The 20,457-nt window shown below is 37.3% G+C and overlaps 2 protein-coding genes across 2 annotated transcripts; both read left to right on the top strand.

The window, feature by feature from the left end:
* Positions 1–2,494: 2,494 nt before the first annotated feature.
* Positions 2,495–11,610, top strand: LOC149003567 (protein DETOXIFICATION 42-like). The gene is made up of 14 exons (XM_089137341.1): positions 2,495–2,862; positions 7,910–8,186; positions 8,379–8,500; positions 8,684–8,893; positions 9,030–9,223; positions 9,405–9,540; positions 9,666–9,762; positions 9,945–10,045; positions 10,180–10,343; positions 10,503–10,574; positions 10,670–10,786; positions 10,890–10,985; positions 11,076–11,197; positions 11,293–11,610. The coding sequence occupies exons 2-14, from the start codon at positions 8,020–8,022 to the stop codon at positions 11,333–11,335; spliced, it is 1,641 nt and encodes a 546-aa protein (XP_088993467.1). The 5' UTR covers positions 2,495–2,862; positions 7,910–8,019; the 3' UTR covers positions 11,336–11,610.
* A 2,593-nt stretch (positions 11,611–14,203) lies between these two features.
* Positions 14,204–17,644, top strand: LOC149003566 (protein DETOXIFICATION 42-like). The gene is made up of 13 exons (XM_089137226.1): positions 14,204–14,370; positions 14,541–14,662; positions 14,868–15,077; positions 15,195–15,388; positions 15,568–15,703; positions 15,829–15,925; positions 16,105–16,205; positions 16,340–16,503; positions 16,805–16,876; positions 16,972–17,088; positions 17,192–17,287; positions 17,377–17,498; positions 17,602–17,644. The coding sequence occupies exons 1-13, from the start codon at positions 14,204–14,206 to the stop codon at positions 17,642–17,644; spliced, it is 1,641 nt and encodes a 546-aa protein (XP_088993352.1).
* Positions 17,645–20,457: the final 2,813 nt, after the last annotated feature.

The raw sequence follows: 20,457 nt of genomic DNA, 5'->3' as shown, positions 1-20,457 counted from the left end.
CATTATTGTTGGATCCTGGTGAGTAGTAATCCTCAGAAAGCTATTCCACTTGGTCTTTATAAACTCTTTACTTGATTTATATTGCTGTGATGTTTAAAAAGAAGAACACGTTTCTCTGGTGAACCCCAACTTGCTATAATCTACAAATTGCACGTTACACTAATGGAACTGGCACAGACATTAGGGGAACTCTCATGAATTGAAATCTCTGGATTCACATTGGTGTGTTCTTCTTATGGGTTGCTCAGTGAGCCTGGCTTTTTCCCTTAATTTAAAATTGGATGATCTGAACATGATGCCAACTCTCCCACTTAAACCTGTTTTTATTGATTAGTGAAGTCAGTTGCATGTAATTGCTTTGTTGTGACTTGTGATGGTTTTTGACGAATCATGCACTAGGTACATTCAACAATGGATAGATTATAGATAGGTAGATAGCCATGGTGATCATATTTAAGGGTTTTTTTTTTTTTTTTTTTTTTCTTTTTTTCTTGCTCACTGTGTAAAAAAAAACTTGAGGGTTGCCACTAAGAAAATTTCATCCTTTTTCATTGCCCACTTCTTCTTCCTTCTTTTTTATTTTTATTATTATTTTTTTGGATAGAACATTGAGCACTTATCTATCTAGCTAGATAACTTTTTAAAGATGCTCATTTACACCTCATTTCGTATGTGGGGCCTCAGATTTTTATTTCCATTTTGGGAAATTTGGCTCAAGTAAATCAAAGCTCTCACACAAAACCCCATTCTGTTATTTGATGAAATAAAAAAAAAGAAGGAAAAAAGCTAAGAACACCTCATGGCTTGAATATAAGAGGAAAGGTGCAATTATATGGTTGATGATTGGATAAAGTGCAGTTAAATCAGAGTATCAAATCTGAAGAATATGCTTGGTGTTGGGTTCCTATATATTATAATGGTTTTTGAGCCCCACCTACCTAACTCTACTTAGAGATAGAAATTTGAGGACCAAAATTGCTGATGGTTTCTCCGCCCACACCTCAAGTGCTTATTGGACTACTGAAGGTAAAAGCATCTTTGAGATGAGGACAGATGCAAATTATGTCAATTTGTTAATGAATGTTGTGAACTTGTGTTGCTGAGAATCAAGATTACCCAGTTGCCCATTGTAGCTCTATCTTGAATCTTCACCATGTAGTTTTCACTTTTCATTCCAGGTTCATTATTTGCAAAGATAACAGAGAATGATATATACTAAAGATAAAGAATCACTACTACTTAATGTTAAAATAGGGGAAAACATCATCTGCTATGCACAAGTCTCTGCTGTACACAACAATGCACATAAATACCAAATGATTGGCTGAGAAAACAAAGTAAATACAAGACTATTGAGGATTTTTAAAATTTAAAATTAAGCTTTTAATCTCAGCCAATCATTTGGTATAAAAATGAATTTTTGTGCATAGCAAATGATTTCCCCCCGTTAAAATAAACACTACGAAATAGCGAATCAAAATAGAAACAAAAACAAAATGCAAAGAGATTTAACGTAGCTTACACACCAATGCGCTATGCTACAACCATGGGCGAAGAGAAAGAGATTTTCATTATGTAGGAGAAGAACAGGAGAAGATCTCATAATTAATTGCAAAAAACGGCATTTTAAGGACTCTCATCCAAAATCCTAACAAAAAATTTCAAATCTCTCAAGAATGTTATAGGCACACGTAAGATATGTATGTATAGATCCTAATCGGGTAAATGGGTAGCCCTCCGATTCCACCACATATATATAAAATAATGATTACTTAGGTCGCCCACCAAAATATGTCTGTACGGTGTGAGTCCATCTTCGAAGAGAAAGAGATTTTCATTATGTAGGAGAAGAACAGGAGAAGATCTCACAATTAATTGCAAAAAACGGCATTTTAAGGACTCTCATCTAAAACCCTAACCAAAAATCTCAAATCTCTCAAGAATGTTATAAACAAACGTAAGATATGTATGTATGGATCCTAATTGGGTAAATGGGTAGCCCTCCAATTCCACTACATATATAAAATAATGATTACTTAGATCGCCCACCAAAATATGTCTATACGGTGTGAGTCCATCTTCGAAATTGGATACAAGAATTTATGTCACAATATTACATTTCAGTACCATTTTTGGCTTAAAATGGTAATGATAGAAATGAAGTACAATCGAGTACTTGTTATCAGAGAAAGATTTTCATGATGGTTGCAATAATTTAGTCTTGAAGCCCACTTTTTTTAACTGCTGCAATAATTGCAGTCTGCTTGGCATTCCACTTACCATCTCTAAGAATTTCTGTTGGGTCCTTTAACAACCCAGAAACAACTTTTCCAGAAGAAAAAAAAGGAAGGATAAATCAAACCCTCACAATGGAGTTTTCTGTGAGATAAGAGTTAGAAAATTTTGATTAAGATAGTGGGTGGTGGGTGGAGCACGGAAATGGCTTCACCAAATGACCTTAAATCTGTTAAAATATAGGACTGATGATAACTTAGATTATCATCCAACATGATAAGAACTTTGGTGAGGAAGACAAATTTTGTTGTTGTTAGGAAGAAAAGTATAATGAGAAGATGGGTTTGCTTGCACGGAGGTAAGAAATTAATTAGAAGAATACAAGCCACTAGTTAACAAGTGATGATAATCGTACGTGGACCATATATTGGAGACAACTTTGCTGCTAAGGAGTGTGTAAAGTGGCCGGAAAAGATAAATGAATAAAGCATCACTAGCTTCCATTACATTGAAGAGACATATATATATATATGAAGTTGGTGAAATCAGGTTCTAAATGTACATGGAAGAAGAGAAAGTGGGTAGCAGGAGGAGCTTCAGTCACTGATTCTCAAAGGAAACATCAAGGTGAGTTTCAGTTAATCCTGCTATTGTGTTTGTTTTGATTTGCCTTGCTTTCCTTCTTCCTGCATTAACCACAGTTATCACTTCAATGTTGATAATATAAGTTACAGATATCTATGGATGTTTTTCTGGAGAAAACCCATTTTGCAAAAGTTACTAAAACACTAACAAAACAGTGTTTTATATTTGGAGTTTTGATGTGGATTACTTAAAAGTTGTTTGATTTTGAGGCTGGGCTAGTGTACTTAACAGTTCTTAATTGGTGCAATCTTAAACATGTAGGACTTATTTAACAAAGCCATTGCTACATGTAAAATTGTGAGTCATAGACTCATATGGGTTCAAACAGGTTGGTTTCCAAAACCAACTTCAGATGGATTTATAGAATTCAGACTGATTTCGATTGATTTCCGATAGATAATCCCGGGCCTGTTCTTAGATGAATTTTGGCAAAATTTCGACGTATTTCAGCTAAAAACTGAAACAACCGAGCGGGTATGAATTTCTATTCTTTGAAACATTCGAGGTGGTACCATTTTCGATTGAGCACGACTTTTGAGTCAATTTCCACTCTTTGGATACAGTCTTTATGTAATTCTTTTTCTTCTTGCTTTACCATCTTAGAAAGAATCTTATTAATGTAACAAACAAAAAGTCTGGTACAAAAGTGAATTTTAAGTTTTCAAATTGAAAAAGTAGAAGAAAAAATAAAAAGAGAAACGAAAAGAAAGGCTAGGAAATATTTTATAGAAAAACCATAACTAGGATCAAACCCCAAAAAAATTAAAAAAAAAAATAAAAAAAAAGAAGGGAAAAGCCCACCTAAAGTAAAAGATTTAATACAAAGTGCTACTAAAAAAAGTATGAACTATATAAGTAAGGTCAGACTGCTAAAGATTTCTGTAGAGCATGAATATAATAATTTACAATGCAAGGGATGGCTAAATTTGTAAAAATCAATGCCTCATACCATAAGATCAATTCTCCTTTATTATTTGCCTAATTAAAGTTTATAGTCTAACACTATAGACATTGAAAAAGATGTCCAAATTGGACCCCTTCAAGTGTACTGTGGCAACCCCATTGATTGGCTCTGAAACCTATTCACAAAAGAGAAAATGAGTGTGGGTTGACTCGAGGGTCAGTCAGCCTTCAAAATTCAAGCCAAATTTAGGAACAACACTATTTAGAGGTCAGGGACCTAAACTATTGTGCTAGAATGAACAGTAAGCAATGGAGGTAAATATGCCTTTTCAGATACGGTAGTAGGTGTGGGATATTTATAACTGAATTTAATTCCCTGTGGTGGTTGAATTGATTAACATGTCGCGAATCTCCTCTGGAGTCAACACGTGGCTAGTAGGCATATCCCTGTTGATGGGTCTACTCTTGCAACTGGCATGGCAGTGGTGGGTGATGGGACAACTCCGAGTATGTGCACCGGACAATTAATTCAGCTGGAAATAACGCCCCATGTAGATATAAATAAGGTCAAGGAATCTCTTGACTAGTACAGGTTGTCAGACCTTGACACAAGCATGCACTATCTTTCCCACTTTTTTCGTTATCATGAAACGAAGGTCGACCCCTCATCTTGACAATGATGTAATCCCTCGCCGGGGACTAGAGTTTCCCTCATGCCTTAGCAGGGAAGACATTGGTTCCGAGAGCCCCTACTGCGTATGACCTAGATTTGGATTTCTGACACCTCCAGAGGATTCGGTTGGCTTTGGTTCGGTTAAGACTCCGGTATATTCTAAGGTCAATGCCTTGGACAAAATTGGCATCACAAGATCGAAAAAATAAAAAAAAAGGAAAATGTGAGAACTCTCTCCTCTTCTATCGTGCCAGCTTCTTCTCTTTTTGTCAACCAACAACAACCTACTATCGTTTACGTGTCAACTTTGGATTGTACATTGATTTAAGGTCTTGAAGCCTAAAGGGGTTGCAAATAAAGAAAGAGATTTGAGAACACCAAAATGATAAAAAGTCTTAAATCCATTAAAAAAAAAAAGCAATAGAAAGTACAAAGGAGGGACAAGTACAATTTGCTTGACTAGAACTTCAGCTCTATCTGGACCATTACTACCTTAGACAGGTTTAGTATTATGAGAACAAAGCAATAGAAAGTAGAAAGGAGGAACCACTTGCTTGACTTAGAAACTTCATCTCTATCTGGGCCATTACTACCTTAGACAGGTTTAGTATTATAAGGAAGAGGACCTACTTTGGTGGTAAGTACTCTTTTGTTGAAAAAAAATTTTGGTGATAAAGAATCTATCCCCTTGGATGCTTGTATCTACATTCTCATTGGTGAACGAACACACACCGATTCAACAAATGAGTTTTAATGCTTGTATTATTATTTTAGTTTAGGGTTGTTGAGTCACTTAGATGAAAATCTGACACCTCTTCTTCAAGAATAATTTAAATGAAAAGATCCAGAAAACATGCATATTAAATGTAGAAAATCAGGATCTATGAGTTTTGCATGAGAAGTCTCCAAATAAAGCTTTCAAGATTAACATGAATTTTTTTCCATTAACGTCTTATCAGTTTTCAAATAGTTTTTTCAACTTTCACGAATAGCAGCAGATTTTTTGCTGAAATTTTGTAAATTATATCGCTTCTTCATCCGGGCAGGGCGTTCGTTCATCTCTTGTACTTCTGGGTGGGCAGCACATAATCTGTCCGTACTCGAGGGTAGAAAATGGAAGAACTACGTGCCTAGATAGAGAAGATCTGAATTCAAGATTTTGTCTATAAAAAGAAATCAGTTGTTCTTTAATATTTAAAATTTCACTTTAGCGTCTTGTGTGGATCTTCACTTTGTTTCACATTTAGGTTCTGTAATGTTATCTGATCCACAAGTATCCTGTACAGGTGCTATCCATCTACATATCATTTGATGATTCCATAACTTTACATGTACTTCCCCAAAGAAAGAAAAAAAACGAAACTTTTGCTGTAAAGTATTATTTTCCAGAAACCTTATCTGGCCCAGAAACAGCATGAACAGGTTGCATCTGTGGATGACTTCTTGGTCAAAAGATAAGTAACAACAAGAATCAGAGCCATCAGTGCTCTTATATCTGATTCCTCTTCTCACCGAACAATGACCCACAAATCCACTCAGAAAATTTACTAATAATGAAGAAGAATCCAACCTTGCAGACGTTCTGCATTTGATTTTTCTTCCCTCTTTAGGACACCTGGATTCATTCATACATGTGAGGTAGCTTAATCAGAAGTGAAAAAAGAAAAAATCAATCAAAAATGCTTGTTGGGTTCCTTCAGAATATTGTTTTTAGCATATGGGAATAAGTTCTCCAGAATCCTGTGTCACTCTCTGATATAGAAACCTGGGGAGTGGGGACCATTGTCCAGCAAACACAGTTGCTCGAATCTTTTGACACACTTTTGAATACTATTCCTCATTTCTTCTATTTTCCAGAAGCTCTATTTAATTGTTTAATCCAAAATAATAATAAAATAAAAAAACTCTGAAGCTTGGATGGAGATCCATCTTGTTCATGAACTACATTAATGGTGGTCCTGTAATTTACTACGGCGGGAAACGTACGGTGTTCACAGTCACCGTACGCAACACTCAGTCAATGGGAACAAAGAATCATAGGGCCCTCCATGGCATCACATTCACATTCACATTCCCTTCCCTCACCACCTTGTTCAGGTGTTTTCTGGGGATGGACAAACCTCACCGTCATTTTCTCTCTCTCATATGTGGGACCCACAAACGTTAGTATGTTCGGCCCATGTTACAGACAGGGTAGTATGGGACCTACACTCATGTGAGTGTACGGATGGGTTGGGGCAAAGCATTTGTTTCCCACATAGTGGAATTTGGAATTCTCTGTCTTGCATTGCCCATGTCGCCTTGAATGGGTGACACGTGGATGGGTAAAATTTTAACCGTTGGATGGTAAGAATGGAACTGAATCAGTCCATTTAGATATGACTGAGAAACAAAATAAGTCCATTTTACCATCAAAGGTCAACCGAGTTGACAATGACCAACACCTCCCAGTGGAATGATTAGAGAGTAGCAAATCTGAACAAAAGACAATGTAGGATGGAGAGGATCTGGATCCCAAGTGTTGCTTTAAGGGCCTATTTGATTATCTGAATCCAGAGATTTCAAATCCCTTGATTCATGAAAATCGGAGATTTATACCTGTTTGATTGTTAAACATAAATCCAGGGATTTCATTTTTTTGCCAAAAAATGTGAATTAAAGTCATTCTTTGGGTATTGGGTGAAATCTATGGATTCCACAATGAGTATAAAATTAATAAAATTCACGGATTTGAAATCTGTAGATTTGAAATCCCATTTCATTTCAAATCCCGGTTTGAAGTAACGAAAAAGGCCCTAAAGAAACATGACAAACCCATGAATAAAAAAATATATATAAAAAAAAAAGAAGGAAATAGAATGAGTTCGAACTTCAATACCGCGTTGGGCAGTGGATATGGAACTGAGGGAGGCTTTATGTTAAGTTTGTTCAAAAGCTATGTTGCTATAAATGTGACAATGCATGATTCTCGCACAACATACCTATAAGACCCTACCCTTGTGGTTTCTTGACTGCATGTGTATTCTTCCTTCGTTTCCTCTGTTGTTCCATGTTCATGGGTAGTGGTAGTAATTATTGTGTTTCTTGGCTCTCATCTCTAGACTCAGAGAGCCATGCATTTGATCTTTGATTCAAAAAAAGATTGGTTTCTTAACTGACTGCATGCATTCAACCTTGTTCATGTTCATAATCGAATCTCTCTAGATCCATCACTTAACTGAGGTTAGATTATGCAGCCTTTGCTATAAAAAGTTCAAATCCCATCAGGGTTACTGCATGCTTCTCTCTCCCACTGGTTTCTTTAACACATTTCATTCTTCTTTCACATCACCTGTTCATATTCATGGGTACTCAACATGTGTTTTGCTTTAGTTTCATCTCTAGACAATAATATTTGATGATAATGTTCTTGCTTTTTCTAAGTATTGATCGTTTGTAAATGAACTTTTGCAGGGTGTAGCCCTTTCACTTGTTTGAAGCATTGCTTGTTAGAGTGATCTACATTTCCACGTTGAGGAGTACATCTGGGAGCATCTTAGTTTGATAGTTTAGTGTTTCCATTAATGGCAGAAGTTGTAGTTCGGGCAGCCATAGAGGAGGTTCCACCGGTGTCCAAACCAGATGATGAGGTTCCAGTTGTCTCTGAAGAGGTTCCAGTCAGTACAGAGGAGACCACTCTTTCAGGGAAGAAGCGAAAGATACCCCTGTTCGTCATCTTCAAGGATGCAAGGTAACAAATGCTAAACCAGGGTTATGCAGTTTCTAGACTCACTCAGAATGTCTCCCCTTCCTGGACGTTTTTCTTTCTGAAATTCTGTTTCATTTTCCATTGCTTCTGTTTAAACTGAAAAAAGAATACTGCGAAGATCAATCAATAACGTTACAACAGTACTAATGTGAGATTCTGAAATTTCATGTCCAGTCGTGTCTTCAACAAGGATGAGCTGGGAATGGAGATATTAAGGATTGCATTTCCTGCTGCATTGGCTCTAACAGCTGATCCAATTGCTTCTCTGATTGACACAGCCTTCATTGGACGAATAGGTATGTCTACTTAATGAGTCTGTTTCTCTTTATGTTTAATCTGTTGCAATGACTATTGAAACTGTTATGCTTCTAAATGATTTTCCGTTAATGTATAAGTTCATCGATTGTATATGGAACTTAGCATTTTTTAATGGTTCTGTCATTGCTAATGAAGTCTTTCTCTTAACTTGTAATATATAGGTGCTGTGGAGCTTGCTGCTGTGGGAGTCTCTATTGCTGTGTTCAATCAGGTGTCAAGAGTAACAATATTTCCACTTGTTAGCATCACAACTTCTTTTGTTGCAGAGGAAGAAACTGTTGCAAAAGTGCACGCTCATGAACATGAAACTGACAATCTAGAGAAAGGGTTGTCCACATGCAGTGATATGAAGGAGCTCATTCCAGAATGTGGTATGCGAGTCAAGTTTTCATTTTAACTTCTTTCCATGGTGTATTGAATAGTCATGGAATAGGAAGTAGCAGCCTAGAGAATTTAATCTCTTCAATCCGAAAATGAAGAAGTCTTTTGATTATGTCTATATTGCAGATACTGAAAAAACCTCATGCCAGACATCTTTGGATATTGTTGGAGAACCCAAAAAATCCAAATCTAAACTTGTAAAAAGGCATATTGCATCAGCATCATCGGCATTGGTTATGGGTGGGATACTTGGCCTTCTCCAAACCATATTCCTAATCTTCGCATCAAAACCAGTCTTGAGTTTCATGGGTGTGAAATCTGTAAGTATTCTCACTAGGATCTTGATACAAGCATTTTGGTTTTCTATATATTTTTTTCATGATGGAGGATATGAAATTGCTAGCATGGTCTGTGAATTTTAAATATTAGTCTCTTCTATTCTTTGTAGTTTCCATGGCTATTAACTATCATTGACAGACACTAATTTCTATTTATAAATAGGGTTCCCCTATGCTGAAACCAGCTTTAAGGTACTTGACATTGAGGTCACTTGGTTCTCCTGCTGTTCTTCTTTCTTTGGCCATGCAAGGGATCTTTCGAGGACTTAAGGACACAAAAACCCCTCTATTTGCCACTGGTAAGTAGACGTCTTTGTTCTTAGTAAGTATACTTGTGTTTGTATACTTGACACAGCATTTCACCTTTGCAACCCGGATCACATTTACCACATCTAATGCACGCTTTTAATCTTTTCTGATTCAGTGGTGGGGGATCTAGCAAATATAATTTTGGATCCCATACTGATGTTCGTTTTCCACTTGGGTGTCAGTGGTGCAGCACTTGCTCATGTCATTTCTCAGTAAGTCATATCAGGTTGCAATTCAATATAGACCGAATTGTATCATAACTACTATTTTCTTTTGGGGGGGGGGGGGGGGATGGATAGATGAAATATGCTTTATTAACTAGAGTTCATATTCATGATTTAATATACTCAGACACCTTTGCTTGCTTTTCTCACAAGAGTTTTCTTATCTTTAGGTACCTGATTGCTGTAATACTGTTGTGGAGATTAATGAAACAAATTGAACTATTACCTCCAAGTTTTAAGGAACTACAATTTAGTAGGTTCCTAAAAAAGGGTAATGTACTACTCAAGTGCCTATGGGCTTCTCTTTATTCATGTTCAGTGCACTTCCAGATGAAGATTCAGTGCTTCTGATCAGCTAACTTCTAGTGGACCCATGTCTTACTCTGTTTTTGTACTCGAAAACAGGTTTCTTGCTCCTTGTGAGGGTCATTGCAGTAACCTTCTGTGTTACCCTGGCAGCATCAATGGCTGCAAGGGAGGGTCCAACTCCTATGGCTGCGTTCCAGATCTGCCTGCAGGTCTGGATGACAACATCTCTTCTTGCTGATGGATTGGCTGTTGCTGGACAGGTATGACACCTACAACCTTGGTTCACTATGTTCTGTTGCTGTGCTTGGAGATCTTTCTCATCAACAAAAACAATCACTCACCATTACCAATTTATGTAGTGTTTCTTTTCTTTAGTTTCATATCCATTCTTAAGACTGAATGGTCTCATGCTCTTTCAGGCAATACTCGCAAGTGCATTTGCTGAAAAGGATTATGAGAAAGTGAAAGCCACTGCAGCCAGGGTATTGCAGGTGCATCATTTGTCAACAGAAGGACCAAATCTAATCATTTTGTTTCTTAAATGTAATGATTTGTTCTGAAAGATTTAGATGGAATAATATTGCAGATGAGCTTGGTACTTGGGTTGGGGCTTTCAATCTTTATTGGACTTGGCTTGTTTTTTGGAGCTGGAATATTTACGAGGGACATCAATGTTATTCATCTCATACATATAGGTCTTCCGGTATGTCCTGCTTCCTATGAACGTAACAAAGACAACAATGTTCTTCCTATTTAATTTACAGAAATGCGAACAATTCTGAATTTTATCTTCTCCTGTCCATCAGTTTGTTGCAGCTACTCAGCCTCTCAATTCCTTAGCTTTTGTTTATGATGGTGTCAACTTTGGAGCATCTGATTTTGCTTTTACAGGATATGCCATGGTATGTCTGTTAGATTATTGCAACTGTGCATTACCATCACTGTTCATTTTAATTCTGTTCTGATAACATGTTATACTCTTTCTCCTTCAGGTCCTTGTAGCTGCAGTGAGCATTGTGAGCTTATTCTTTCTGTCTTCTAGTAATGGTTTTGTTGGAATTTGGATTGCCCTGACTATATATATGAGTTTACGTGCATTAGCCGGCTATTGGAGGTAATACCATTTTCGATTTGCAGCAGCATATGAGTCATTTTCACTCAAATTTGTCATGAGCCCTTATTAGTTTCAAATTTTTTTGGACATTGCAGGATGGGAACTGGAACTGGACCTTGGAGATTCTTAAGAAGCTAGGTGTTTAGACTCTTTTTTATGAATAAGGGCTCTTGTTCCATAGGCTTTTATACACATATATACACAGATCGATGTAGAGTTTTCTATTTTCTGTTTAGTCTGCCCTGAGGGATAGGTCTGTGAATCTCTCATGTGGTGCTCATTTGTTATTGCTTCAGTGCTGAGCCTTTCAGACTGTATTAGTTCACTGTTGACTATAATGTTTGTAAAATAGTGAGGAAAGACATGCATTCCTAATTCTGATAGCAAATATAACTTTGAATTTTGGAGAATAATTAATTATCCTAATATTTGATGATTCCATAACACTTATACTGTAAAATATTAATTTCAAGAAAGCTTATCTAGCCCAGAAAGAGCATGCACAGGTTGCATCTATGGATGACTCCATGGTCAAAAAGATAAGTAACAACAAGAAATCATAGTCATCACTGCTCTTATTTCCTATCCCTGCTTTTTCCCTACCAAACAATCACGCACAAAGACAAACCCATTCAGAAAATTATTGACTAATGAAGAAAATTCCAACCTTGACATTTCTTCGAGTCTCCACCAGAAGTTCTGCATTTTTTCTTTCCTCTTAAGACACCTGGATTCATTCATACATGTGGGGTAGTTTAGACAATCAAATCGCTTGTTGGGTTTGAGCACAAAACAAAAAACGCTTGTTGGGTTCGAGCACAAAACAAAAAAATGCTTGTTGGGTACCTTGGGAATAAGTTCTCCAGAACCCTAATGAGTCGATTTCTCACACAGAATCGTGGGGAGACCTGCTTTCTCTAGCAAGACACTTGATGGAATCCTCATTAATTTCTGTTGTATTTTTTTTTTAATATAATAAAAATAAATGTTTCATTTTCCTGGATTTTTAAAGTGCTTAAACATTTTCTTTATTTACTTTCAAAAAGTGTTTTTATTTAGCCTCACATCGGAAACCGAGAAATCCCAATCCGAATTTAACTTTAATTTATAATAATAAAGCACACCAATATGTGTGCGGTACAAGTGAAAATGGTGCACCGTGCACCATCCTAGCGCACTTGCGCTCGTGCACATGCCTCACGATCTATTTGTTAGCGCTTAGCACTCGTGCATGCGTGGAGTGGGTAGTAGGTTGTTTGGGCGCTTTTGCACACTTAACATGCTTGCATTGTTTCGAGTGATCAGATCTAAACCACGTATTTTGATCAACCATAGATCAAAGACAATGGAAGTAGATTAATTGGATTCCAAGAATATGTTATAAGATGATACACATCTATACACAGCAGTGCTTTCACTTCACACGCGTCAGAGAATCCAGAATTTCAGGTAGACAGAAACGTTTTTCCCAACAGCAATGCTTAATACAAAATAATCTGAACCTTGGCTTTACATGGGGATCATCAATATTGTTGTTCATGAATCATGAACCACATTAATGGTCCTCATCACGTCAATCACTGTGAAACGTAAGCGAACTATAGAGGTACGTACGGTCTTCATGATCATGGCTGATAGGTTTTCTTCCAGATGATGATATAATAAATAAGTACGTAAAAGCTCAGTCTACTCACCGTACGCATCACTCCTCAATGATAATAAAGAAAAACAGTCTTCTCCACCCTTGTTCAGGTGTTTTCTGGGGGTGTCCTTGTTCAGGTGTTTTCTGGGGATGAACAGGCCTCTCTTCTCTCTCTCGGCACAACACTGAGAGAGAATTGGTTATAAACTCTTCAATTGGATGTTATCAACTTGCTGAACCCACTCTGGTGTATAAGTTTTAGATTGAACCGATGAGAAGAGAATAGGTCAAGAGAGTCAGCCTTGGCACCACCTCAAGGTTCAAATCTTATAAAGGATTATTTGAGTAAAAGCTGCCAAGAAAGTATTGCCTACCACCTTAATGGGTTAAAAACTTCTTTTAATCCATTTCATCAACTTCAAAGCTTTTGGTGCACAGTTCAAATACCCAACATCACATTAGATGGCATTACCCAGTTTGGTGTTTCAACAAATCTAACAAATTAACCCATGAAAATTAAAATAAGAGAAAAGAGGTGGCTCTCATCACCCAGCCAGCTTTTCAACAAATCTGACAAACCCATGAAAAATAGAATAAAAGGAAAGACTAAAAAAGAAAAGAAAGAAACTGAGTTGACAGGAAACGGACATGGATCTGAGGGAAGCCTTATTCAAGTGCAACCTTCGCATTAAGTTAGTTCAATAGTTTTTTTTGGTCAATCCTTCTTCCCACACCATGGTTCCCTCATCGGGATCCATTCTCCTTCATTTCCCCTTGTTGTACTATGTTCATTGGCAGTAGTACTAATTCTAGTGTTTTTCTTGGCTCTCATTTCTAGACTCAGAAAGGCTTGCATTGGATCTTGCTTCAAAAGGTTATCAGTAACTTACACGCATTAAACCTCGTTACTGAATGCTTCTCCCTCTCTATTGTTTCCTTAACTATCTACATACATTAAACCAATTGTTTATGTTCATGCTCGGATCTCTATATCCATCACGAGGCAAGCATTAATTGAAAATGGATTTGAAATGGAGAGTAGCTTATGCAGCCTCGGCTATAAATAGTTTAGAAGCTATCAGGATTATTGCATTCTCCTCTCTCTCCACTGGCTTCTTGTCCACATTTCATTCTCCTTTCACATCACCTGTTCATGTTCATGGTACTCAACATGTGTTTTGATTTACTTTCATCTCTAGACAATAATAGTTGAGGATAATGTTCTTGCTTTTTCAAAAGTATTGATCGTTTGTAAATGAACTATTGCAGGGTGTAGCCCTTTGGCTTGTTAGAGTGATCATCATTTCCACGTTGAGGAGTACGTCTGAGGAGCATCTTAGTCTCATAGTTCAGTGTTTCCATTAATGGCAGAAGTTCTAGTTCCAGCAGCCATAGAGGAGTTTCCACCGGTGTCCAAACCAGATAATGAGGTCCCAGTTGTCTCTGAAGAGGTTCCAGTCAGTAAAGAGGAGACCACTCTTTCAGGGAAGAAGCAAAAGATACCCCTCTTCGTCATCTTCAAGGATGCAAGGTGACAAATGCTTTTACCAATGCTAAAACAGGGTTATCCTGGATGTTTTTCTCTCTGAAATTCTGTTTCAGTTTCCATTGCTTTCTGTTTAAACTGTAAAAGAAGATTGCGAAGATCAATCAATAAGGTTACAACAGTACTAAAGTGAGATTCTCAAATTTCATGTCCAGCCGTGTCTTCAACAAGGATGAGCTGGGAATGGAGATATTAAGGATTGCATTTCCTGCTGCATTGGCTCTAACAGCTGATCCTATTGCTTCTCTGATTGACACAGCCTTCATTGGACGAATAGGTATATATGTCCCCTTCCGTCTGTATGTCTACTCAATGATTATGTCTCTCTCTATGTTTAATCTGTTGCAATGACTATAATTGAAACAGTTATGCTTCTAAATGATTTTTCATTAATGTATAAGTTCATTGATTGTTTATGGAACTTTGCATTTTAATGGTCTATCATTGCTAATGAAGTCTTTCTCTTAACTTGTAACATATAGGTCCTGTGGAGCTTGCTGCTGTGGGAGTCTCTATTGCTGTGTTCAATCAGGTGTCAAGGGTAACAATTTTTCCACTTGTTAGCATCACAACTTCTTTTGTTGCAGAGGAAGAAACTGTTGCAAGAGTGCACGCTGACGAACATGAAATTGACAATCTAGAGAAAGGGTTGTCCACATGCAATGATATGAAGGAAGAACTCCCAGAATGTGGTATGCAGCCACTTTTCATTTTAACTTCTTCCCATTGTAGAATGAAGAGTCATGGAATAGGAAATAGGAGCCTAGATAATTCAATCTCTTCTTTCCATGATTATGTCTCTATTGCAGATATTGAAAAAACCGCATGCCAACCATCTTCAAATACTGTTGGAGAACCCAAAAAATCCAAATCCAAACATGTAAAAAGGCACATTGCATCAGCGTCATCAGCACTGGTTATCGGCGGGATACTTGGCCTTCTCCAAACCATATTCCTAATTTTTGCATCAAAACCAGTCTTGAGTTTCATGGGTGTGAAATCTGTAAGTATTCTCACTAGGATCTTGATACAAGCATTTTGGTTTTTTATATATTTTGGTGGTGGAGGATATAAAATTGCTAGCTCAATCTGTGAATTTTTAATTATAACTCTCTTTTATTCATTGTCATTTCCATGGCTATTAACTATCACTGACCAATAGTACTTTCTATTTATAAACAGGGTTTCCCTATGCTGAAACCAGCTTTAAGGTACTTGACATTGAGGTCACTTGGTTCTCCTGCTGTTCTTCTTTCTTTGGCCATGCAAGGGATCTTTCGAGGACTTAAGGACACAAAAACTCCTCTATTTGCTACCGGTAAGCAAACATCTTTGTTCTTTGTAAGTATAAATGTGTTTGTATAGTTGACCCAGCATTTCACCTATACAACCCGAATCACATTTACCACATCTAATGCACACTTTTAATCTATTCTGATTCAGTGGCTGGGGATCTAACAAATATAATTTTGGATCCCATACTGATGTTCGTTTTCCACTTGGGTGTCAGTGGTGCAGCACTTGCCCATGTCATTTCTCAGTAAGTCATATCTGGTTGCAATTCAAAGTAGATCGATCGTATCATAATTTCATAATTAGTATTTTCTTTTGGGGGGATGGATAGATCAAATATACTTTCTTAACTAGAGTTCATATTCATGATTTAATATACTCAAGACACCTTTGCTTGCTTTCTCACATGATTTTTCTTATCTTTAGGTACTTCATTGCTGTAATACTGCTGTGGAGATTAATGAAACAAATTGAACTATTACCTCCAAGTATTAGGGACCTACAACTTAGTAGGTTCCTTAAAAATGGTAATGTACTACTCAAGTGCCTATGGGCTTCTCTTTATTCATGTTCACTGAACTTCCAGATGAAGAATTCAGTGCTTCTGATCAGCTAACTTCTAGTGGACCCATGTCTTACTCTGTTTTTCCCTTGAAAACAGGTTTCTTGCTCCTTATGAGGGTCATTGCAGTAACATTCTGTGTTACCCTGGCAGCATCAATGGCTGCAAGGGAGGGTCCAACTCCAATGGCTGCATTTCAGATCTGCCTGCAGGTCTGGTTGACAACATCTCTTCTTGCTGATGGATTGGCTGTTGCTGGACAGGTATGAGACCCACAACACTCCTTTGTGAAACTTAAATTTTGAAGGACCACAGTTAAAACACTCATGAGATGGATCCACCAAGTTTACACTGACCCATTCTTTGATATAGCATGAAAACTGAAATTTAGAACTAAGAGAGCATCTATTTTAGATCACAAATTTTGTTCAATATGTTCTGTTACTGCGCTTGAAATCTTTCTCATCAACAAAAACATTCACTCATCGTTACCAACTGACTTAGCATTTCTTTTTCGTTAGTTTCATATCCATTCTTAGACTGAATAGTCTCATGCTCTTTCAGGCAATACTTGCAAGTGCATTTGCTGAAAAGGATTATGAAAAAGTGAAAGCCACTGCAGTCAGGGTATTGCAGGTGCATCATTTATCAACAGAAGGACCAAATCTAATCATTTTGTTTCTTAAATATTGTGATTTGTTCTAAAAGATTTCGATGGAATAATATTGCAGATGAGCTTGGTACTGGGTTTGGGGCTTTCAATCTTTATTGGACTTGGCTTGTTTTTTGGAGCTGGAATATTTACGAGTGACATCAATGTTATTCATCTCATACATATAGGCCTTCCGGTATGTCCTGCATCCTATGAACATAGCAAAGACAACAATGTTCATCATATTTAATTTACAGAAATGCGAACAATTCTGAATTTTATCTTCTCCTGTCCATCAGTTTGTTGCAGCTTCTCAACCTCTCAATTCCTTAGCTTTTGTTTGTGATGGCGTCAACTTTGGAGCTTCTGATTTTGCTTTTACCGGATATGCCATGGTAAGTATGTTAGAGTAGAACAACTCTGCATACCATCACTGTTCATTTGAATTCTGTTATGATAACAAGTTCTACTCCTCCTTCTTCAGGTCCTTGTAGCTGCAGTGAGCATTGTGAGTTTAATCTTTCTGTCTTCTAGTAACGGTTTTGTTGGAATTTGGATTGCCCTGACTATATATATGAGTTTACGTGCATTTGCCGGCTACTGGAGGTAGTACCATTTTTTATTTGCAGCAGCATATGATTCATTTTCACTTCAAATTTATGATGAGCCCTAATTAGTTTCTTTTCTTTTTTTTTTTTGGATATTGCAGGATGGGAACTGGAACTGGACCTTGGAGATTCTTAAGAAGCTAGGTGTTAAGACTCTTTTTTATGAATAAGGGCTCTTGTTCCATAGGCTTTTATACACATCTACAGATCGATGTAGAGTTCTCAGTTTTCTGTTTTCTCACCCTGAGGGATAGGTCTATGAATCTCTCATGTGGTGCTCATTTGTTACTGCTTTCAGTTTTCTGTTTTCTCCACCCTGAGAGATAGGTCTATGAATCCCTCATGTGGTGCTCATTTGTTACTGCTTTAGTGCTGAGCCTTTCAGACTGTATTAGTTCACTGTTGACTATAATGTGTGTAAAATAGTGAGGAAAGACATGCATTCCTTACTACTACTGATAACAAATATAACTTTGAATTTCACTCTTAGGGTTCTATAATTTTGTCTGATCCACAAGTATCCTATACAGGTACCATCCATGATTCCATAACTTTACTGTAAAATATTAATTTCCAGAAACCTTATTTGGCCCAGAAATAGCAAGCACAGGTTCCATCTATTGGTGACTTCGTGGTTAAAAGATAGGTAACAACAAGTATCATAGCCATCACTGCTCTTATATTCTATCCCTTCTTTTCCCTACCAAACAATCACCCACAAAGAAAAACCCATTCAGAAAAGTATTAACTCATGAAGAATAAGAATCCAACCTTGACATCGCTTCCAACCTCCAGCAGAAGTTCTGCATTGGATTATTCTCTCCTCTCAAGACACCTGGATTCATTCATACATATGAGGTAGTTTAGACAATCAAAATGCTTGTTGGGTTTGAACAAAAAACAAAAAATGCTTGTTGGGTACCTTCGGAATATGCTTTTTAACACATGAGAATAAGTTCTCCAGAACCCTAATGTGTCGATTTCTCACATACAATCGTGGATGTACCTTTCTTCAGCTCGAATTCTCATTAATTTCTTTTTTTTTTTTTCTGGGCAACTGGAGTTGCCATGATCAATGCAACAAGCAGAGAATCCAGAATTTCAGGTTAGACAAACACTTCTCCCGAGTGAAGAATTATAAACCAGCTAGAGCTAATTTTATGGAGTTTCTGTAAAATAACAAGAATTTAGATCGAGTCGGCTTCGGTTTTTATTAGAGTTCTTGAAATTACCATAAAAAAACAGAATCTCTAATATGCCCGGAAAGCATTTTTTAATCAAAAATAATAAATAAATAAATAAATAAATAATCTGAATTTTGGCTTTAGATGGAGATCAATCTTGTTCATGAACAACACCATCGTCCTTCAAGAGGGTTTGTTAGGTATTTGATTAGTGCAGTGAGAACTCAGTAATTGATGGAAGAGATTCGAGTAATCTTTTCTCTCACTAGTGGGAGGATGAAATTATCATCCTTTAATTGGTCAGACTATTACAAGTCGTCTTCAGGTAAAAAGATTATAGATGTACGGTCTTCACGGTCACCAGTTGATAGGTTCTCTACTCACCGTACGCATCACTAACCAACAATGGAAACAAATACTAATAGAGTCCTCCTTCGGAGTTCGGATCGTCTCCTCCTACAGGGAGAACTCTGTGAGTAGTATGTCTCTCTTGATGACCACGAATTACTAGGGAGCCCACAATATTAAGGTGATAGAATTTTTTTTATATATATTTTTTATTTGTGGATCCTACATAATTTGTGATCGATGTCGGGGAGATGATCCATACAGCCCCTCGTGGTATCACATTCACATTCCTTTCCCTCTTGCCTTCTCCTCAGCTCCCCTGTTCAGTTATTTTCTGGGGATGGACAAGACAACCCTCACCATCGTTCTCTCTCTCACTATTTCTCTCTCATGGAGGCACAGTTTTGAGAGAGAATGTGGTATGAACTCCTTCACCACATATTGTGTGCCTAACAGGGGTTCTTGTATGGGCACTAGACGAAATAGCTTAGGATGGGATGGGTTAATTGCTTGACTCAATCTATTTCATTAGATCCAAAATTTTTATTACAATGATCAAGTTCCTAACATTTGGTATCAGAGATGATACCAGTCCAATATTCGAATTCCAGAAAGAGCTAACCCAGGCTACTGCACCCAAAACAAAACAAAACAAATTTGAGGGAACGAGTAGATGAGACTAGGTGGCTCTCATCACCCAGCCAAGTACCCAAGTGTTACAACAAATCTGGAACTGAGGGAGGTTTTATGCAAGTGCAACCTTCGCGTGAAGTTAGTTCAAAAGTTGCGTTGATTTAAATGGGTTACACTGCATGCTTCTCCCCATATCACCCTTTTCATTCATCTTCATTTCTACTCTGTTGGTCCTTCTTCATGGGGAGTAGTAATTCTTGTGTGATCCTTCTTCATGGGGAGTAGTAATTCTTGTGTGGTCCTTCTTCATGGGGAATTGTAGTAATTCTTGTGTTTTTCTTGGCTCTCATATCCAGACTCAGAAAGGCCTGCATTGGATCTTGCTTCCGAAGGTTAGTTACTGAAAGCTTCTTCCTCTCCATTGGTTTTCCTAATTGTCTACATACATTAAATCTTGTTATGTTCATGCCCATCACTAAACAAGCATTCAACAGAGGATAGCTTATGCAGCCTCTGCTATAAATAGATTAAGCTATCAAGATAATTGCATTCTCCCTACACGTTCCCTATTCATGTTCATGGGTACTCAACATGTTGTTTTACTTCAATTTTTTCTCTAGACTATGATATCTGATAAGTTCTTGCTTTTTCTTAGTTTTGATCATTGTGAATGAACTATTAATGCAGGGTGTAGCACTTCAGTTGTTTGAAGCATTGTATCTTAGAGTGAGTCATCATTTCCACGTTGAGGAGTACATCTAAGGATCCTTTAATAGTTTAGTGTTTCCATTA

Source organism: Hakea prostrata, chromosome 10, assembly GCF_041222555.1.
Source record: "Hakea prostrata isolate BN-2017 chromosome 10, UWA_Hpros_2, whole genome shotgun sequence".
Taxonomy (NCBI): domain Eukaryota; kingdom Viridiplantae; phylum Streptophyta; class Magnoliopsida; order Proteales; family Proteaceae; genus Hakea; species Hakea prostrata.
Note: the sequence above shows the minus strand (reverse complement) of the source record. Positions and strands in the feature narration are given on the sequence as shown.